The sequence below is a fragment of the Etheostoma spectabile genome, chromosome 5 (genome assembly GCF_008692095.1).
Source record: "Etheostoma spectabile isolate EspeVRDwgs_2016 chromosome 5, UIUC_Espe_1.0, whole genome shotgun sequence".
In the NCBI taxonomy this organism is placed as follows: domain Eukaryota; kingdom Metazoa; phylum Chordata; class Actinopteri; order Perciformes; family Percidae; genus Etheostoma; species Etheostoma spectabile.
In genome coordinates, this window is record NC_045737.1 from 7946368 (window position 1) to 7965690 (window position 19323).

Here is a 19323-nt window from a genome sequence, read left to right on the forward strand (position 1 = left end):
TTTAAGGAAAGACCGAACTAAATTGTAGCAGAAGTGTGTTTACTGGCATGCAAAATTGAAGAGTGACAATAAAAAGGCAACTTTAAGGTTTATTTATTAAACACTACAGTGATATAAATAATAGTGGTTACATTTGGTCGTCAGTACCTTGCATGATGAAAGCTAAAGGGCAAAAACGTCCATCGTTGATGAAATGTCTAAAAATCTACAAATCTAGAACCGTCGATATATATACACTGCATAAGAAAAAAAATCCAGTTCTATACAAAGCAATATTTTATTGACAACTGTTGCGTGATCATATCTGACAATTACAGCCTTACTTTACACAAGAGCTTCTGTTTTTTTTTTTTCATAAAATAGGCATTGGGTGTTTGATAGAAACTTTGAACAAAATGTTGGTGTGGCAAAAACTCTAAATAGTTTTCATTTATCATTGTAAGAAATTAATTAAAATCGTATAACTACAAAGTACAGAACCATACCTGTAACCATCTCGTCAAAAACTACATTAGTGGTGCTTAGAAGAAAAACATTCCTTTGCCTACTTGTGCCATTTGGGGTCACTGTGTGTGTGTGTATTGCTGCCACTGCTGGTAAAAGTCACCTGGATTTTTAAAGTCCTGGGCTGTTTACCTGGACCTGTCAATCAATCGGCCACACTCACTGACTGTGGAGCATCTTTGTTTTCTTTGCTGCTGAAGTGAAGTGAAGTGAGTCCTTTGGTGGTTTAGCATCGATCATGTGCATGCCACACAAGGCAAAACAACAACTTCAAAGAATGAAAAACAAACTACTGTCGTTCTGACTCATCGAGGACTTCCACCTTATTAAGAGGTTTGTCTTTTGTCGGAGGAAAGGACCAAAGAAAGTTGATATTGTTTATATATGCAGTAAACGTTGGCACAACTCTGTGTGTTGAGTGGGGGCTTAGTAGGGTAAAAAAAAAATGTTTTTTGTATCTAACATTTATCTTTTTGAAATGTGTCTTCCCACCCACATTGCCGTTCACTGGCACTCTCAGAGTAAAGGTCCCACACAGGGAGATCGGTCCAGCTACCTCAGGTTATCCAGTTTTAATATGGCTCGGGTTTAATGCAATTTCCCTCTTTTTCTCATCCCCAGTATTATTGCAGCAGTTCAGAGGGGTCAAAGAAAAAAGGCACAGGCCCTAGGTGCCACTGTCTGTCACGCTGGAAGAGTCTGGAGACACTGCTGTTGGGGTTGATGACTGATCTGTGCTCTGGGATGGGGAGCCGCCTTTAGGCCAGTGGAGTCGACTCACTCTCTGATGCAGTTCATCCAGTTCGGCTGGCAGGGGGATCCCCAGCTCCTGGTTGAGTGACAGAGCTTTAAACCAGTCCTCCAGCTTCTGGAAAGGTGGGCTGAGGGAGAAGGGAGGGCACACAAAGGGGTTTAAGGTTAAAACTAGACTGACGAGGTTGAGAGAAAACATGAGGAAGCAATCTGGCAGCAGAGGCGTGCCCCTGCAGGCAGGTCGAGATGCCATCTGTTTTTGGAAGTTGTTTTTCTCCCCCACTGCTCCTACAGACTCTTGAGATCAAATAACTGGCTGCTGGATATTATCTCATCCAGGTGAAGGCGGACACCAGGGGCGTTTCTAGGATTTGAGGACATTGGAGTATTAGCCTGAACCTTATTGAATAGACTTGGAAAAACATATTATTAAATGTATTTATGTTGCCAGTGGTAGTACAATTTTGAGGTACTTAAGTATTTCCATATTATGCTACGTTATACTTCCACTCCACCACATCTCAGAGGGAAATATTGTACTTTTTACTCCACTACATTTTGCAGCTTTAGTTACTTTGCAGATTTGGATTATTAATACAAAGTATGAACAACCTATTTATTTTACATTAAAGTATTGCCATTTTTACTTAAATTAAAAATCCAAGTACTTCTTTCACCCATTGTATGTTAACATTAGTTTTTTGGATTATAGTACCTCTCCACCATCTCAAATCTGTCTGTCTCCTATGACTTTAACAGTTTTTTTTTTATTATAAAACTATAGTTTTTACTTAAAGTAAAATTATTTTTACATTGCTTCTGTTAATTTTTGGAGCCACACCATAATTTTTTGCAACAGAAGTTATAAAACAAAACAACACCTACAATCATGATGAAGCGATATGCACTACATACTATAAATCATACTACATAGGCTGTCTTCACACCATTCATTTTGACAGGCTGTTATGTTACAGAGACTCGGGCACATTCCACACACACATCAATTTTGGTCGAGCTTCACAGTCTTAATAGTGGTCTCTTTCTGTTACTCACACTCACACCAACTGTGTGCATGCCAAGTAGTGTAAAGTAGATTGACAGCTTGAATGACATACAGAGAACCCAAACCTCTTTTTTGAGATCCGGGGCTATTCATACAACATTCAGGGCTGTAGCGACGGATCCCCAGACATAACAACGCCTGGAGCATACATTTGGCCATGTGAGTGAGGGATAAATATTATTTTCTCTTGACTTGGCCTTGTTCAGGTTATTTAGACACTCTTTTACTGCTTTTCATTATAAATAAAGTGTAAGTTATTTTCCATTACAATAACAGCAGGTGAGCAGGTGCAGGTGCTCACCGGTTGTCTGGTGTGATATCACAGCAGGCCACGGCCAGTGGAAAGAAAGCTGGTGGACAGTCCTCAGGGAGGAACTTCTCCACAAACTTGCCAACATTCAGGCCAAAGTCCAAAGTCCTGGGGAGGCACTCAGGGTCTGCACTAACTTTTCCGATGATCTGGATCACAAGACAGAGGAGGAGGTAAGCATCAATCCATTTTTTAAGTAGACACGCACTTTAGAAATATCACGGTTAATAAATTACAAGCCATAACATGTTCCAGCACATAACGGTCTAAAATTCCTAAGAACATAATTGCATTCTTGCTCTGTAGAGACTTGAATGTTGTTTGTCAATTCATTGTTTTGACAATGTTGTGTTGTCATGATCTGATAGTACATATTTAAGGAGAAGGCTCTTTAATAAACTATAAGTGGTGTTTTCCTGGAAGCTCCCACATCCAGGATTTAAGAATTGCCTGCCAAAAGGCATTGCAATCAGAAACTATGCTATCAGAAAATCAAAGCAGATAATCTAACACTGCTGCACTAAGTGCAACCTGCACAATTGGTTGAATTACATTTAGCATACATTTTAGCATATTATTTAAGCATTTGCACATTTTGGTTTTCCCATCCTGTATATATTCATATATTTGTTCTTTTATTTTATTCGTATTATTATTTAATGTATATTGTATGTATGGATATTTTTCCTAGTATCTCATTTATATTTATGTTCTGTGTTGTGCAACTGATTTACGTGTGCTGCTGTAACAGCGTAATTTCCCATTTTTCTTGGGATCAATATCCATCCATCCCTCCATCCATCTAAAATCAGCATATTCTTACCTCACAGAGCACAATTCCAAAGGAGAAAATGTCAACCTTCTCATCATAGCGTTTACCTGAAATAACATCAAGTAAAAGGATAAACTAATTGTACTCATTGACGAACAAAAGGAATTATCATCTGTAAATCAAGGTGATACTTCTTTTATTTGTCTGCAGCTCACCATTTAGCATCTCTGGAGCCATCCAGTAAGGGTTTCCCACAACAGTGTAGCGCTTCTTTCGGTCAATGCGTCTTAACACTCTCTTCTTAGTGGTTGGTTTATCAGGTGGAGGCTTCACTTTGTCCTCAACTATGAGTCGGGACAGTCCAAAGTCAGCCACGACCACAGTGTTGTCCTGTTGAAGGATGACACTCAACAATTCACTTTGAACTTGGTGTACAGTAAAGAGCCATATCACTTCTAAAATGTATACGTTTCCGGTATAACTATGCAAAAGTGGATCTGACGACCAAATGTAAACAGACAGGATTTTTTGTTTGTGGAAGAAGAAATTCTCTCCAATATCAAGGAATCTGCTAAAATAATGCAATATTGTCTTAAGTTCACGTTAAACTTTAACTATTGTTGTCTATATAAACACAACAAATCACAGGGCTGGGAACTACTTTTTCTCACAAATGAATGCACACCAACTTTTACTCCGTTCATGAAATGTACAAATCGTTTCCACCCTTTATTGTTATTGTTCAGATTTTATGACGTGTAGTAGCTGGTAAGATGCCATGTCACCTACCAGTTTAACCAGGCAGTTGTGAGAATTAAGGTCCCTGTGGATGATGCTCATTGAGTGAAGGTAGGCCTGAAACAAAAGAGAAAAGAAGGGTAAGATTTATGTGTGCTAGAAAATTCACTTTTATATAGTAAACCTTGCCAGCACTATCCACACATCTTAATCCTCCCCCTGTGCCGTAGAGCACATTTACTTACATTTGGGCAACCAAAGATTTCCCTAATAGTAATGTCTTTACAAGAAGCCAACTCACCATGCCAGAAGCGATGCTCTTTGCAAAGCTCACCCTTTGCTCCCATGGAAACTGATCCTGTTAGTCCCAAGTGAAGACAAAAAAGACAAGAGAGAGAAATGAATAGAAGCTCCCTCAGGGGCCATAATGCATAACAGAGTAATAAATACAAAAAAAAAATTCACCAAGGTAGAGATAGGAAAAGGTCTGTAAAATAAGCAGTAAACAAGATTAACCCTAAAAACTGGCCCTCCCCCACATACAACAACAACCAAAAAATAAACTCTCTCTCTCCTCATTGGACCATTCACTAAACTGAACTGCTTCTGAAAAACAGTCAGCTGTGGAAGGAGGGGGAGCAAAGCTCTTCAAAGTTCACCTGGAAACACTTTCTACTAATTTTCTCTTTCCACGACTTGGCCAGTCGACATGCCAGCCAGCCCACTAGAGAGCCGAGAGCTCACTGTTAATGTAGAGTTTACTTCAGGGCAGCCCCCTTCAACACGACTCGGAGCTGCACACAGCTCTTTTTGTGGCCACTGAAGGCTGTTTTGTGTTCCACTGGGAAGCACGAGAGGAAGAGGTTAAGGGAATTAACCAGTTTAACTCACCGTGTCTCTGATGAAATCCTTCAGCGTGCCTCCCTCGATAAACTCAGTTATCAGATTAAGCCTCTTGTCCTTGTATAGCACACCAATGAACTTTAAAACGTGGGGATGTTCGAGGCATCGCATTACTTTGACCTGAAGATTAGGCAGAAACAGAGATAGAGTTAAAAAGAAGTCTACAAATACAATTGCAAGACGATAATCTCTTATCGGTTCCCAAAAATGTAATCCAAGGAAAAAAAACATTAAATACAATAAAAATTTGACAACTTTTTTTCCACAAGACAATGGCGAATCCCTTAAACTAACAAGGTACAAAGAGGTAATTCCAGTAACATGTGGCAGGATTTCAGCTGTGAGTTTGATAAATCAAAGCTCCATGCAGACCAAGTAGACCACATGGACAAAACACACACACCAGGGCTGATAAAACGTGCAATAAAACATTACTAAAATACATTTTACTATTTAATATTTATTATTGTGTGTTAAAGTGTCTTTTACTTTTCCTCTCATCCCTTGCTGCTGCAACAGTGTGAATTTCCCCATTGTGGGATTAAAAAAGGATTCTGAATTTTGAATCTTTTGTCTGTGATGAAGCGCAGGCGTCCTGCTGCAGATCACCAACCTCCTTTAGGAAAGTCTTCTGGGTCTCCTCATCACAACGGATCAGCTCCTTCATCACCATCACCTCTCCTGTGGCTTTATGAGTCACCTGTTAGTGGGATAAAAGCAACATTTGTATTGCTTGAATCCAATGAGCCAAAAAAAAAAAAAAAGCCTTAATGGTAGAAGTCAAATACAGGCTGGAGAACTCTTGCAAGTTGGAGGCTGACCTTGATGGCCTGTCCGAAGAAGCCTTTTCCTAAGATCTCCCCGTGTATGAGGTCACATGGCCGGAAGATACGATGAGAGCAGCTACTGGAGGATCTCAAGGATTCAGAGCGGCCGATGTGTTGTGAAATAAAAGGCATCTCTTTAGGGGAATTTGGCCCGGGTGACTTACATATGCTGTTACTGCGCCTGGAATACAGAGAATACGGTTGATTTGAAATTTTAAAAAAATATGTACTCAAATCTTGTTCATTAGAGACCCACGATGTGTAAGCTGTGTGGATTTTGGCTGCTGTAATGTACCTCAAAGACCTCCTTTTTAGTGTACTTTCTTCAACCTCATTGGTTCTCTCCAGGACCGCGTCAGAAGGTGAGGACAGACGCATGCGGGAGGTGGCTGGGACTCCCAGCCGAGTTCTTGGTGATCCCAGCCTGAGCCGGTCCAAACGCTGCCTGATTGGGTCATACTCTATCAGTAGCTGCAGCGTTTGACTGGTGCGGTGAACAAGATCATCCACCTAAACAAACAAACGAATGTTAGGTGTGAAGGAGTTTTAAATGATTAGTTCCTGGGAATATATTACAGTAAACTCTCCACAATTTCATGTCATATGAAAAAATTTCAATTTTAACTGAATATCTAATCATACCAATAATGTTTATTCTAATTTACTTATGTTTTTCTTTCATATTCATTAGTTTATGAGATAGTAGAATCATAAATCCTTTTAAAAGTATGCCATCTGCTGGAAATAATGATTTCACTTAGAGCAAACAGCTGTCTATCAGCTGTCGAAAAACCTGTCTGTATAAGGCACTTTAAATATAATTTAACAACAGCTTCCAAAATGACTGACTGGCCAAATTGAATCAACACATCTCAAAAACAATAATAAAAAAAAAAACTGATTATAACCATCATGAAGGTAGAATTTGTTGCAGGACTGTTGTATTAAGTCACATTACTTTTAACTAGGTGTACCTAATAAACTGGTAACGGATTGTATTTCTACTACAAAAGCAAAACAGCCGAAGACTTAGATTAGTTCACAGGACTTGACTTTGAAACAGATTAACATTCAACACTGATTAAAGCAACATCATTGCAGCAAATGTAACCTTTGAGGTTGGTGTACTGGGTGCAGTCATTTCACATACTGTCCTCTCCCAGCTGAAGAATGTTTAAATGATGGAATGTAAGGAATGACAAAAATTACATTTGAATGTGTTGTATGCATAATAAAGAACGTAGGTCTGCAAATTGCACTCAAGTAATGGACGTGCCCTTAGTATCAACACTATTTTGACGAATTGCAGATCACATATAACTCGTGTATGAGTATCAGATGTGCGCGAAGAATAAACCCACCTCCTCCTGCATCAGTGTCCCGACAGGAAGGCCATTAATCTCCAGGATCCTGTCCCCAACATGGATGGCATTTCGGACCTCTGGACTAATAAGCATCCCTCTGACTCTGAAACAAATAAGTACCAACACCTACATGTGAGTGTTAGCACCATAGATTTAAAGAGAATTGGGACACACTAGTTACATCATGCCAATCAATAACCTTTCTTGCAGTGACACGCATACACACAGTGCCCTGCTATTTAGCAAACCTGTAATCTGTTTGACATTACTCATGCTGCCACAGCAGAACAGCAAAATAGATACGATGGTGAGCCTCCATCAGGTCCCACTTACTCTTTGACTTGAACACTTGCTGAGCCGCTGACGTCCCTCAACACTGTGACGGAAAAGCCCCTCTTGCCGTTGGCTGCAGAGGGCATGGAGATGAGCGTCACTGTGTGGGGCAGGGAGTCTAGGACGGAGTCGTGTGAGCGCTTTTCCAACATGGGTGTAAGAACAACCTGTTTGTAGCACTTTCCGCTGCACACAAACAGAAAAGGGAGGTGAATCACTACATGTGCGAACATGTGCTTGTTGTTAAGTTACTTTTCAATTGAGTAAAACTGAAGCGGTCATGGAATAATAAACGACTAATAACTAACAGTGGCTGAACATTAACTTAGGAACCCTGTTTTTCTTCATAGTCCAGCTTTGGATATAAAAAAAACTAACATGTTAACTAAAAAGAAATACACATTTAGAATAAGAGTAAGAACAGTGAAGATGTCACAATGCATTGCAATTAAATACCATCCATGCCTCCATATGACAATATGGTTTCTTTAACAAGCACAAACTAGAACTCCACTAAAAAGGATGTTCACATTCAGTAACACTATTACTTACAACCTAGTTCAACATTATATAATTAGCATACATATTGAGACTGGTGTTCAAAGAATGTTAACCCACATGAAAACCTGCCAGCTGCATGTGTTCCCAACTCCTTTCAAAGCTAAGTCTATATTACAGAAAGCTTTCAAAAGGATTGTGCAGGTGTCTTACCAGTAGAGTTTGGATCGTTCGACTAAGGCGTAGGTATCCCTGTCCTCAAGCACCACCTTGCAGCTCAGACACACAAAGCACTCTGGGTGATACTTGTGTTCTCCGGCCACCTGGAAACACAAACAAAATGGGTTGATCTTCAAAACGCCTTGAGACTTGAAGCAGCAAGGAGTAATATGCTGATGGGGAGGCTGCTGTCCTGTATTGCTACACTTTGCTTGTCAGAGATGAGTGTTGTGCTGCATGTTGCTTTCTGCCCTCCTCCCGCTGTGAGCAATGACCCCGTCGTAACACCTGTTTCGCTCTCACGCTGTCTGGAATCTGCTATGATGTCACCTACCTTTACAGGTCTGACGTTCTCACTTTCAACTACCTGAAACGAGCTCACGATCATGTGCTGACTCTCATTAAATTCGCCTGATTTCCCTTTCTTAAAGTTAGGTGACATGTTTTACATCTCTCTCTCTCTCTCATGCAAGATGAGATAATGTGTCTCCCCTTCAGCAAACAGGTACTCTAATTATGCACATACCTCAGTACAGAAAATGTTGATTTCAGGTCAAATTATGAGTGTTAAGTCAACATTTTAATATTGACTCAGTCTACACAAATCTACACATGCACATGAGTGATGTGGAGGAAAAATCAGTTTTCCAAAACTGGTTAAAAATCATAATTACAGGAAGATTTTCTTCAATAGAGATTGTAATAGCATTGAGTTAGGAATTATTTTAAAACACAGGATGTGTCCCAATTCCATATGACATACTAAGAGTATACAGTATTTTCTTTATGATATACAGTATAATAATACAATAGTTCACTTTCATACTAAAAAGGAAATTATAGAATACGTCCACCGTTGTCAATTAAACTGTCTTTATAATTATAATACTTCCTGTTTCAAAACCATTCATAACTTGTTTTCATCTTTTCCAGCTGTGAGCAACTCCTCCATTTCCCATTCATAATGTCCATCAACAGCACAAACAATCAAGGGTTGTCATATTGACTATTGTCACTTTTTCTGGTGTGAATACACAAATACTCAAAACCTGCTTAATATTAGAATGTAGTATGGATGTAGGACACATCTAAACAATCACTGTTTAGTTTTATGCAATTTAAAAACATTGAAAGTTGAAACCAATATTTTTTTCCTCTGAGTCAGTGAGTGAGTGCATGTAAAGGAGTCACCGCTACAGAGATTAGAGTGATGTCAGCCAAATCGTTGTGACATGTCAGGAGTCTGTCTGTAACTCCCTAGCTTTAAGGCAAGAGCAGAACCACTGCGGCCAACCACAGTCACAACCTGCCTCTGGCTTCAAGAGCAACACACATACACATACAAATTTAGCAAAACAAAATCAAAGTGAAGAACAATTTAGTAAATCTCATTTGGGAGATAGGAAACTGGACGGCAAAAGTAGAGAAATGACATTAAATGCTAAAAAATACCACAACCATCTTCAGTACAAAAACAATAGTGTTCTGGACTTGAATGCCTAACAAGCAGCAGCAGCTCTGCATGACCCTCCTCTGCTGATGGCCCACACCGATTCTCTTTCTGCCTGAGAGGCTGCGCTGCCAAATCATCTCTGCCAAAAACACTTGGCTTCGCTGGCCGATGAAGCAGGATGCCAATACTAAATAGAAGAGCCCATTGTGCGTGTTGCTTGGTGGCAAAAAGAAAAACTTCGGTCTGGCTTCATGTTCGACAAGTGACCGGGGTTGTGACCAGCAAGAGCTGCTGCCACCTGAATTTCATGTTTCAACTTGTAAATGCTAAATCAAAGCGGGCTTGCGTTTGGATTCAATTCAACATACGCCAGTTTCCCTGACTCCAGATTTGACTTTTACAGTTTTTTCTTGGTTACTTTAAATCTACCATGACTTCTTGCATACTTGTTAAATTGTAAGATATGGTTTCAAGGTGCACTGGCCTCTACATATGATTGAATCCCATCTTCTTATTTCCAGTTACATTAGAAACTTCCTAAATATATTGCTCATCAAATAAAACATTTAATTTAGACTGTGGGTAATATCTACAGAGCCACCTCACCACAGAGGACTGAACATGGTGGGCTCATGTTGGAACATCTTCTCTCAATCCTCTGTGTACTTGGGGAAGTGAACTGTGGAGAACTTCTGTACAGAGAAGGAAGAGTGTGGTCTTCTTCATCCTTCATCCCCCCCAATTGACATGCTCCATTGGCATTCTGGTATTATATAAGTAGGAGGAAACTTTTATTACACGATCATGGCGAGGGAGACTTTAAAAGCCTGGCACATGTGGCAGCAGACTAATAGTTTTGACCCAGGGTTGCCCTTTATTATACTGAAGCCTCACCCCATCACAAACCAACAAAGGCTTACAGCCTGGAAGTTTGTGATGTTCACGGTACACCAGAAGAAGAAAAAAAACTTAAATAGAAAGAAATTGCAGACAACTCTGGTCATTTTTTTGATCTTTAACAAAATTACCCCTTAGAGTGTCAGAGCAAGTTAACATTAAAAGACCACTTCAGCAATTTAGCATCGCACTTCTATAAAGTTGAGAGAATTGCGAGAGGCGATTGGTCATAATCTAAGGTAGTCAAAGACATCAAAGTTATCCTGACTTTAAGTTCCTTGTACAATTTCAAATACCCTGGTTTCCTACACGTCCCTTGCTATGCTTCATAGGGCCTTTTTGTTCCATCCTCGCTGCCTGGTAAATGCCCACGTCTTTCATACACCACACCCTGAGCAGACTTACCATGGCAGGTCCAGTCATGAGCAGAGAGCAGCCATGACAGAGCTCTCCAAACTTCTCCCAGTAGTGTTTGCGACAGTACAGCTTGCCTTCCTTCTCATAGTACCAGTTAGTCAAGTGGTCACAGCACACAGAACACCTGAGGGAGCAAAAACAGTCTTGGTCAGATGAACAGAGAACAATGATGAAGAGAGAGAGAGAGAGAGAGAGAGAGAGAGATGAGGGCTTTCAGTGGGGGACTTTTTCCAACATGAAAGCAATCCCCTTCAAAGTGGATATGACAGAGACTCAAAAGCCTGGCATAGTATTTCAAAGACCGGTTCATAATTTCAAAAGGTATGTATTGATCTGAAAGATCCTTGTGATGCACCAATTCCACTGCTAATCACATGATAGTACTTTGTGTCTCACACAGGTTAACGTGATCAACTTGCATGTTAAACAAGACAGTAGCGCTGCAACAAAATAATTTTCATTATTAATTAATCTGTAGCACGTTTTGTCTACAATGAAATAAATCACGTTTAAGAGGCTATAACCAAGGAATGTGTAGCATTTCATTTGAGTTCATAGATACATTCCCAATCCAAATAAACATCAATTATTTGTTTTTATCAATTTACTAATTATCAGAAAATGAAGTGATGGGTATAAAAAAATATTTCAGCACTATAAGACAGAATAAGGTAAGAGCTGAGCACCACATAAACACTAAGAATAAAACAGAAACAGAAAAAAAAAGCGGGGGAAAGGGAGTTAGGAAGTTTGTAAGAGTTAAACATTTGATCAATCACCCAAACCAGGTAACCTATCTGTACATCTTTTCAAAACTAATTCCTTATATTACATACTTTACATACCAGCGAATGGTATGAAATAGTAAAAGAGAGCTTGTGAAGAAATCATAAATCAAACCACTGAAAAACACTCTCCTCTCCGAGGTTGGACGGGAAAGGAACAATAGCTGGGGGCATGTTCCCAACGGCGACAATGTTCTTTTCTCTGAGTTTAAGAAGGTGAAGGGCACAGTAAATACCTCATTCCTGAGATGTGCTGGCTCTTACATGTATGAGGTTATTTGTGCAGTGTTATAGTGTAGGAAAAACAGAAAGCATGTTTTTCTAGCGACCCTTTGGATTAGCCTCTGCACACTACCAGTAAGGCTGCCACACACTTTCCCATTTTCCAGCATCTTGATAGGATCCAGTCATTTGAGGGAAAAGCTGCAATAACACTTTGACAACAAACTCTAAAACAATCTCTATAGGGACAAAGTCCTCAGATCATCTGGTTGTTTATAGTGCAGCTTTTGCTTACTTCACGAACTTCTCATTGAGAATTTTCTTATCTATGTCAATGTAAATAATAAAAAAGGATTTTTTTAACCTTGTGCTCAAAGTGCAAACTATATAGCATATATCAATCATGTGATGTATATTGATCTGCATATTTGCAGTCACTATCTACTGTCTAATTCAGTTGCAGTGCTACAAAATGAACTGCTCAAAAAAGAAAAATGTAAATATTGAGACTTTATATAATTCCATTTTATTGCATAATAAAAACTGATTGTTCCAAGCTGTCATCCAAGAAGATACTTGTTGGATTACAGGGACAATTTTGGCTGTGACTTTGGGACAAAACGTTCCTCAAGAGTAAGGAATGCTAAAGTTGCCCGAAGACTGGATAGCACCTGAAAGCTATGAACAAGCTGCACTGGTTATGCATAATGGTGACAGCAGGTTTGCCTGGCAGAATACAATCAAGCATAAACTTCTCTGTCAGAGAAGAAGTTAATGTTGCTGCATTCAGACTTTGTGAACGCTTCGACTGTTTCTGAACCTTGAAAGATGCTGAAAGAGACAATACATGATGTGTGTCACTTCTGTCTGGACATTGTTTTGTAATTGAACGGGAGTGCAAAACTGTGCACAGGACTAATGTCACCTGAACCCCAGATTAAGATCAAAAGTAGCATAGTAGGCGTGACGCAAAACACAGGTTGCTTTCAAGATTGACTTCAAAATAAACGTTCAACTGACTGTAACGACTTCCTGATTAACAACTATATCTAATTCACGGCTATGGTTTTACCCAACGAGACTGGAGAGTTCTGCTAATGCTTTTGCCTTTCTGGAAACTGTTCCCTGAATGGTCACATGCTCATGACTATGAGAATATTAAGATGACCATATGTATGTTTTATGCCATTTAAAGTATGCAAGATTAAATGAAATGTCAGAAATATTGCTTTTTCCTGGGAATGTGGTTTTTATGCATTTTAAGGGATGCAGTGCTGGCAGCAGCTCTCGGCTGAGCCTCATGCATCACGTTGCTCACTGCACTGCAGGTATAGTTGATCCAGGCTTGTTGACTTTGGCAAAGATTCGAGATATTTCAAAGTTTTCTGGCATTAGCTAAGAAGGAACCGTTTTGTAGAGGGAAGACCACATGTCTGTCTCTTGTGGAGAGACAAGCGGGGGAGGGGGGAGAACAAGTTGTCTTTTTACATCATGTGGCATCCATGTTAATGCCCTTATAGAAGATAACAATAATGTGTGGAAACAGTTTGTTTTTCTGAGATGGACCCAACAAATACTAAGAATGAACACAAGGTCACTTGACTCCAGCCTGATTCATCACACTGACGTGATAAGGGGAAGCAGAGGTGAAAGTTTGCTGAGGTAAAGAGTAAGCATGAGTAATGGTAGCTGTGCTGCTGCTCTAAAGGACACTCATCTGATTTGTGTGCGTCTGTGTTTGAATGATGTCAAACAGTCTGGGTGCAGATTGTAGTTTCTGTTTATGAAACTATTTAAATAAGACCATAGTCAATAAATAATTTGCAAAATTATACAAAACAAAACAACCTAACCAATAAATGGTTTTGGACAATTGGACAACAAATTGCAGTACTAAACTTCCAAACTATATCAGCCTATCAAGGTAGAGCGAGATTTCCTTTAACCACAAGGTTGGCGGTTCAATTCCCAGCTCTGTCCACATGTGTCCTTGAGCAAGACACTAAACCCCATGTTGCTCCAATGGCAGGCCAGCAGCTTGCCTGACATCGGTGTATGAATGTGTGTAAATGGGACAATGAGAGGCAAATTTTAAAGCACCTTGTCCGGTAAGGTAGAAAAGTGCTGTAAAAATGCTGCACATTTAGTCAATATTTTAACTCTAAACTATAGCCATTGGTATGTGCCCCAAAAATATGGTATTGGTCAAGCTACAGCATACACAACAGGATTAGTAGTATGCCTGGTGATACCAAGGCACCCATTTGGTCTAATCAGATAAAAGATATGCACACAAAAAAAGAGTGCAGTATTCAAACTGGTGACATTCCATATCTGTCCAGGTGTGGCAGGAAAAACAAAAAACTCCAGCTTGATCGCCCTGATCTGAACAAAAAGCATTCCTAGACAAACCAGCTGATAACCTATAATTATTGCCCATTATGTCCCTGTAAGTGGTGTAAGGGTGCTTATAAAAACACCTGACTTCCCTTTAGACAGCCTGGTGGTGAACAGAGGGGCGTCCAGACTCAGGTGGTTCTTCAATGAACAATGCAATGGTCCTGCCTACACAAACACTACAAAGTAAACATTACTCATTTCCTTAAATCCACATTCCGGCTGGAGTGTATTCCTTTGTTGGAGTATGAAGTGGAAATAGTAGATGTGGCCTTGAAGACCTAAAGAGGGAGTGTTTCATTTATAATTGGATGGTTATCATTGGGTGTGTGACTGTTGTCCTCAAGAAACCTCTTTCTAAGGAGCGAAGAGTGACAATTGTTTCTCCATTCATATCACAAGGACAGGGATTTGTTCTTGTTGTTAGGCTCAGGTTGCATGTCTCAATAAACGGCTTTGTTGAATACTTGATTCTCATCGGTCAATTACAAGATTTTACTGTTTGTTATTACTCAATAGCAAACCACTACTATGCATAACAGACCGTTGCTATGACTTTGCTGAAACATGAGGTGTAAGAAAGGTGGCACCAAAACGTTTCTCAAAATGTAATTGTGGATTCTATGTACATGCATGTTTGTTATGTGTATTTGCAATTTCATATTTTCCTGCACAAAAATTAATTGAGAATAGGACTAAATATAAATATTTTATTATGATGATAATATTCGCAGCTCTATACACTTGGAGTGAAGCACAAGATTGGAATGAAAGGAGCTTTCTCTGGGGAAAAACATGGATTGTGCTGTCAGTGTCTGAGACAGCGGACTCACACCGCTGAATCGCTGTCTAGGAATGCAGAGCACAGCAAAAGTGGAGTGTGCCGTTATCTATAGGCCCCAATAACACTTCCAGGTTTACTGGTTCATGAGTGATGTTAGCTAGCTTGTAAGAATGTTACACAAGGTGGAGGTACATAAATGGAAGAGTGGCAGAGAGGGTGGACAATAGACAACAGGAACACCACAGGGGGTGTCACATTAAAGTATTTTATTTTGCTGTACAATTTAACAAGTCTTTAAACATAATTGTGAGCTGTGATTAGTGTGTCTGATTCCTACTGGGCAGAGAAATCTCAACCCTTGTGATAAAAAAGACAATTTTGAACTACGGATGCACTGATTTGACTTCTCAGTCACAATGCGGATACCTGGGCTTTGGGTATTGGCTGATAACGAGTACCAATCTGGTACCAGTTTTTGATACCTTTTTATATATATATATATATATATATATATATATATATATATATATATATAAAATGCTGTTTGCTTCACTGTGTGGATATAACTTTCATTCTTTTAATGTATGTGTAAGGCAACATCAGGCTTGACTAAACATCCCTTTCCTAACTTTGGGAAACAAAATGTAAGGAATAAATACAAAGAAAATAATTGCATTGTTTATTTATTTTTTAAATAATAAATCGTGAACCAGCAGCTTTGTAGAAAATAGTCAAAATAAACAGAAATTACAATTCAAGTGTAAATCTTTTAAATACAGCAAGACATTCGTCAAAACTTGAACAGGAATTCATTAACTTGTGCAGGTGTCTGGTCCCTCGCCTTGTGTCTGTCTGTGTCTGCATGTGTTGTTTTGTCTTCCCTCCCTCCCGTCTATTCTCTCTGTATTTTTTGCTCCTGGGACGTGCTCCCAGCCTCAGTGTATTGTTTGTAATTGTTTATCACTGTTTTTAATTTTGAAATGTATTAAAAAAAAGTTTTAAAAAACTTAAACACGAATTGAAATTCCAGTATAAAACTGATGGCATAAAATTAAATCCATTTTAATCGCAATTAAACCAAACTAGCTCCCTCAGCTATGTGGTCTACCAGCACACTGACACATTGTGTAGTATGCAAATGTGTAATCTGCGGCAAACGTAGAATTGAATAAATGGGCCCCATTGTCATCAACACCTCCAGGTATTTGAGTCAGTATCGGCCCAATATTGTTTTTAAGTATTGGATAGATGCATCTCTATTCTGAACCCACACCTCAAAGGAACAAAGTATTGACTGTCAATACTGCAGTTTGTCTTTCCACACACGCACAACAATATTATATATGCATGTTTGTCTAAAAGTGAGGGAGTATAACAGTACAAAAGGGAGGGAGAGGATCAATGCTCAATAACACAGCTGTGTTAGGAACTTTGCCTCTGAGATGTGAAAACCCAAGTTATGTAAGGACTGTGTGCTGCTGGATATTGACTCTAAACTTTTCAGTTTTCTTCAAGTTTCTTTCAGAAACAGACAACACAATCATAATTAAATGCATTCTATTCTTGATGCTTTTTGGACATGCCAGCAGTCCTCTGCAGCCAGACTCCAGTCATATTTTTGGATATACTCTACAGTATGTGGCTTGAGCTGTGCTCCAATAAGCCACATTCACAGATTTAGGCACCGACTCCTTTATCATCTGTTTTATAATGTTAGTATCAAATAAGGCACGGTGACTACTAAACTCTTTTCATTAAAATTAACTCTGCAATCTTGCAGTCAATTCAAACCGCGCATGACAGCTTTGGCAAGCTATTGTTTGATCAACATCTGTCAGTTTAAAAAAAGAAAAGAAAATCTGAGCCATCTTATCTCACATGAGAACAAGTGAATGTTACTAAAGGAAAACCCTATAAGTGATATATGATGTTGGCATGTACAGTGTGTTGGTGTCCAGCCGCAGGTTCACTGCCCCACAGGAGGTATCTCACTATGGGGCGGTGACCTGTGAAAACCTGAGCGTTCCAGTGTGGCAATCATTAAGCCTCAGAGTAGGGGCAGAGAGTCTGGGCAAAGTCTTTCATCATATTAGGACCTTTTAATTTACCAATCTGTATATAAGACCCTGGACCATCCCCATACAGAGGTGTGTCAACTGTGACAGTACCATGGCATCCTACATAGTGTATTTTGTGCATAGAGTCACAAAAACAATGGCCAATTGTTAAAAAACAGATCTAGGAGGCCCATGTTGAGGCTACAAGACAGAAGCTTCTGGGATTATCCACAAGGCCATTTGTAAGTACAGCCAAACAGAGAAAGCAGTGAGCAGGTTCACCAACAGAAAAAAATAAAACAATCGTGTCCAATGTCAATGAAACTGTTTCCCCTCTTCTTTCTATAAAAACAACTTATCAGTCTTTAACTAACCAAACTGAGCTTATTACAGTACACAGAGTACTTGCAGGCGTGTTTGAAATGAACTGAAACACTTACTGAAAGCATGCGTTGTGCCAGGTGTCCTGGAGAACTTTTAAGTGAAACGAGTCTTGTATTTCTCCTCCACATCCCGCACAGTAACAATTATCTGTACCTGTAAAAAAATAATAAGAAAAGAAATAAATACAAATACGACAGGGTATTAACTTAAAACCCGAGTAGCATTTTATGCTTACAATTCTGGGTCAATAGGTAAAAGTGCCCTACTATTTTTGGGAAAGTGAGTAAACAACAGGTATGTTCGACTTAACATTGAAACTGCACGAAGGTAAGCTCTAAACTAGCAACAGTGTATCAACTCACCGTGTAAAACGATAAGACTACAATATTTTTGCTTTAACGGAAACAATGTAACCTCTCCCAAGTATATAGTCACAACCTGAGATATTCCTCACCTTCTGTTTCCTCCATCTACTTTCTGAATGTCGTCGACTTTCAAATCGTTTTACAAACTTTTCATACTGGAGCACGAGAGCTGCGATGCGCCGCTTCCAAGTTTCATTCCTCCTCGTCGTTCACCCAGAACGGACAGAACTCTAAACTCTGAATTCCTCAGGAGAAAAAAAAAAAAGCACAAATCCCTTTAATTCTCCACAGAAAGTAGTAAAAAAAAAAGTGACCACACTCCGGACTGTGCTGCTTTCTTGCCGCTGGCAGGACAACTGACGTAATGCAGTCTTCAAATTCCTGTACGGAGAGCGGAAGGGCTCAACTTCAGCACCTGGAAGCAGGAGACAGCTGAGGGTTGGCCTCAAACAGGAAAGAAGCAACAGTGGCGCCATCTTGTGCCAACAGGAATACTTCGCACCTTCCACTCCAGACTGCATTCATTTTCCATAACTGAGATTCAATGTTATGCGTTATGTTATGTTATTTTCAATAACATACAGAGGAACTCACTTTAAAGTGACTACATGTAACGTTTTGATGTTTCTAAAGCTCTGTCATTTTTCATGCAATGGTCTTAAATGACCTGAAATAGCAAACGAGACAAACAGTGAAAAAAACGCTATTTTTATTCAGTGTTTAGAAAGGCCCATAGACAGGTCTCTACCCTATTTCCGCTGCAGTCACGTGATGATTTGCGGCAGGTTGGACGGCGCTACGGTAACACATTCTGATGGGTCACAGATTTCTTTGATACACCAATTTGAACTGGTACCACCTTAATTTGTGCTATATGCAATTTGTTGGTATTTTAGTTATAGTATGTACCATAATGAACTAAACTACATTTTGACACAGTTCAAAATAATTTTGCAAATCATCAAATGGTACAACCAATTAAAATACAGTGAACAATGGGCTAGGGACCCCTGGGGTCCTGGGTCCCCGGTGTAGTAACTCGTTTTGACCACAAAGAGGGTGCAGTGAATTACAAATTCAGGCTTGATGTTAATTATCCGAAACGGTGCTTAGACCGATATACGGAAGATGATTAGGCCACGTGTGAAAAATGTATTTGAGCTCTGAGCTTTTATAAAAGTCATGATATTGAGAATAAATACAGCTCAGAATTTAAAAAAAAAACAATATTCTGAGAATAAAGTTAGGATAACGTTATATATGAATTTACCAATT

General features: G+C 39.4%; 1 protein-coding gene across 1 annotated transcript; it reads right to left on the bottom strand.

Annotated features, from left to right (window-relative positions):
• Window positions 1-77: 77 nt before the first annotated feature.
• Window positions 78-18456, bottom strand: limk2 (LIM domain kinase 2). Its single transcript, XM_032515137.1, has 16 exons — window positions 18138-18456; window positions 17740-17836; window positions 11043-11178; window positions 8282-8391; window positions 7571-7756; window positions 7235-7340; window positions 6169-6383; window positions 5868-6054; window positions 5660-5746; window positions 5035-5166; window positions 4445-4501; window positions 4195-4260; window positions 3621-3795; window positions 3457-3512; window positions 2625-2782; window positions 78-1385 (listed from the first exon to the last, which is right to left on the bottom strand). The coding sequence occupies exons 1-16, from the start codon at window positions 18151-18153 to the stop codon at window positions 1172-1174; spliced, it is 1998 nt and encodes a 665-aa protein (XP_032371028.1). The 5' UTR covers window positions 18154-18456; the 3' UTR covers window positions 78-1171.
• Between the last annotated feature and the right edge of the window lie 867 nt (window positions 18457-19323).

Excerpts from the sequence above, each read along its gene's own strand:
- limk2 (XM_032515137.1), bottom strand. Across the intron at positions 5,167-5,659 it reads AGAAGACTTTCCTAAAGGAG|GTCAAAGTAATGCGATGCCT; the intron begins GTTGGTGATCTG and ends CCTAATCTTCAG. Across the intron at positions 2,783-3,456 it reads TTGGAATTGTGCTCTGTGAG|ATCATCGGAAAAGTTAGTGC; the intron begins GTAAGAATATGC and ends CTTGTGATCCAG.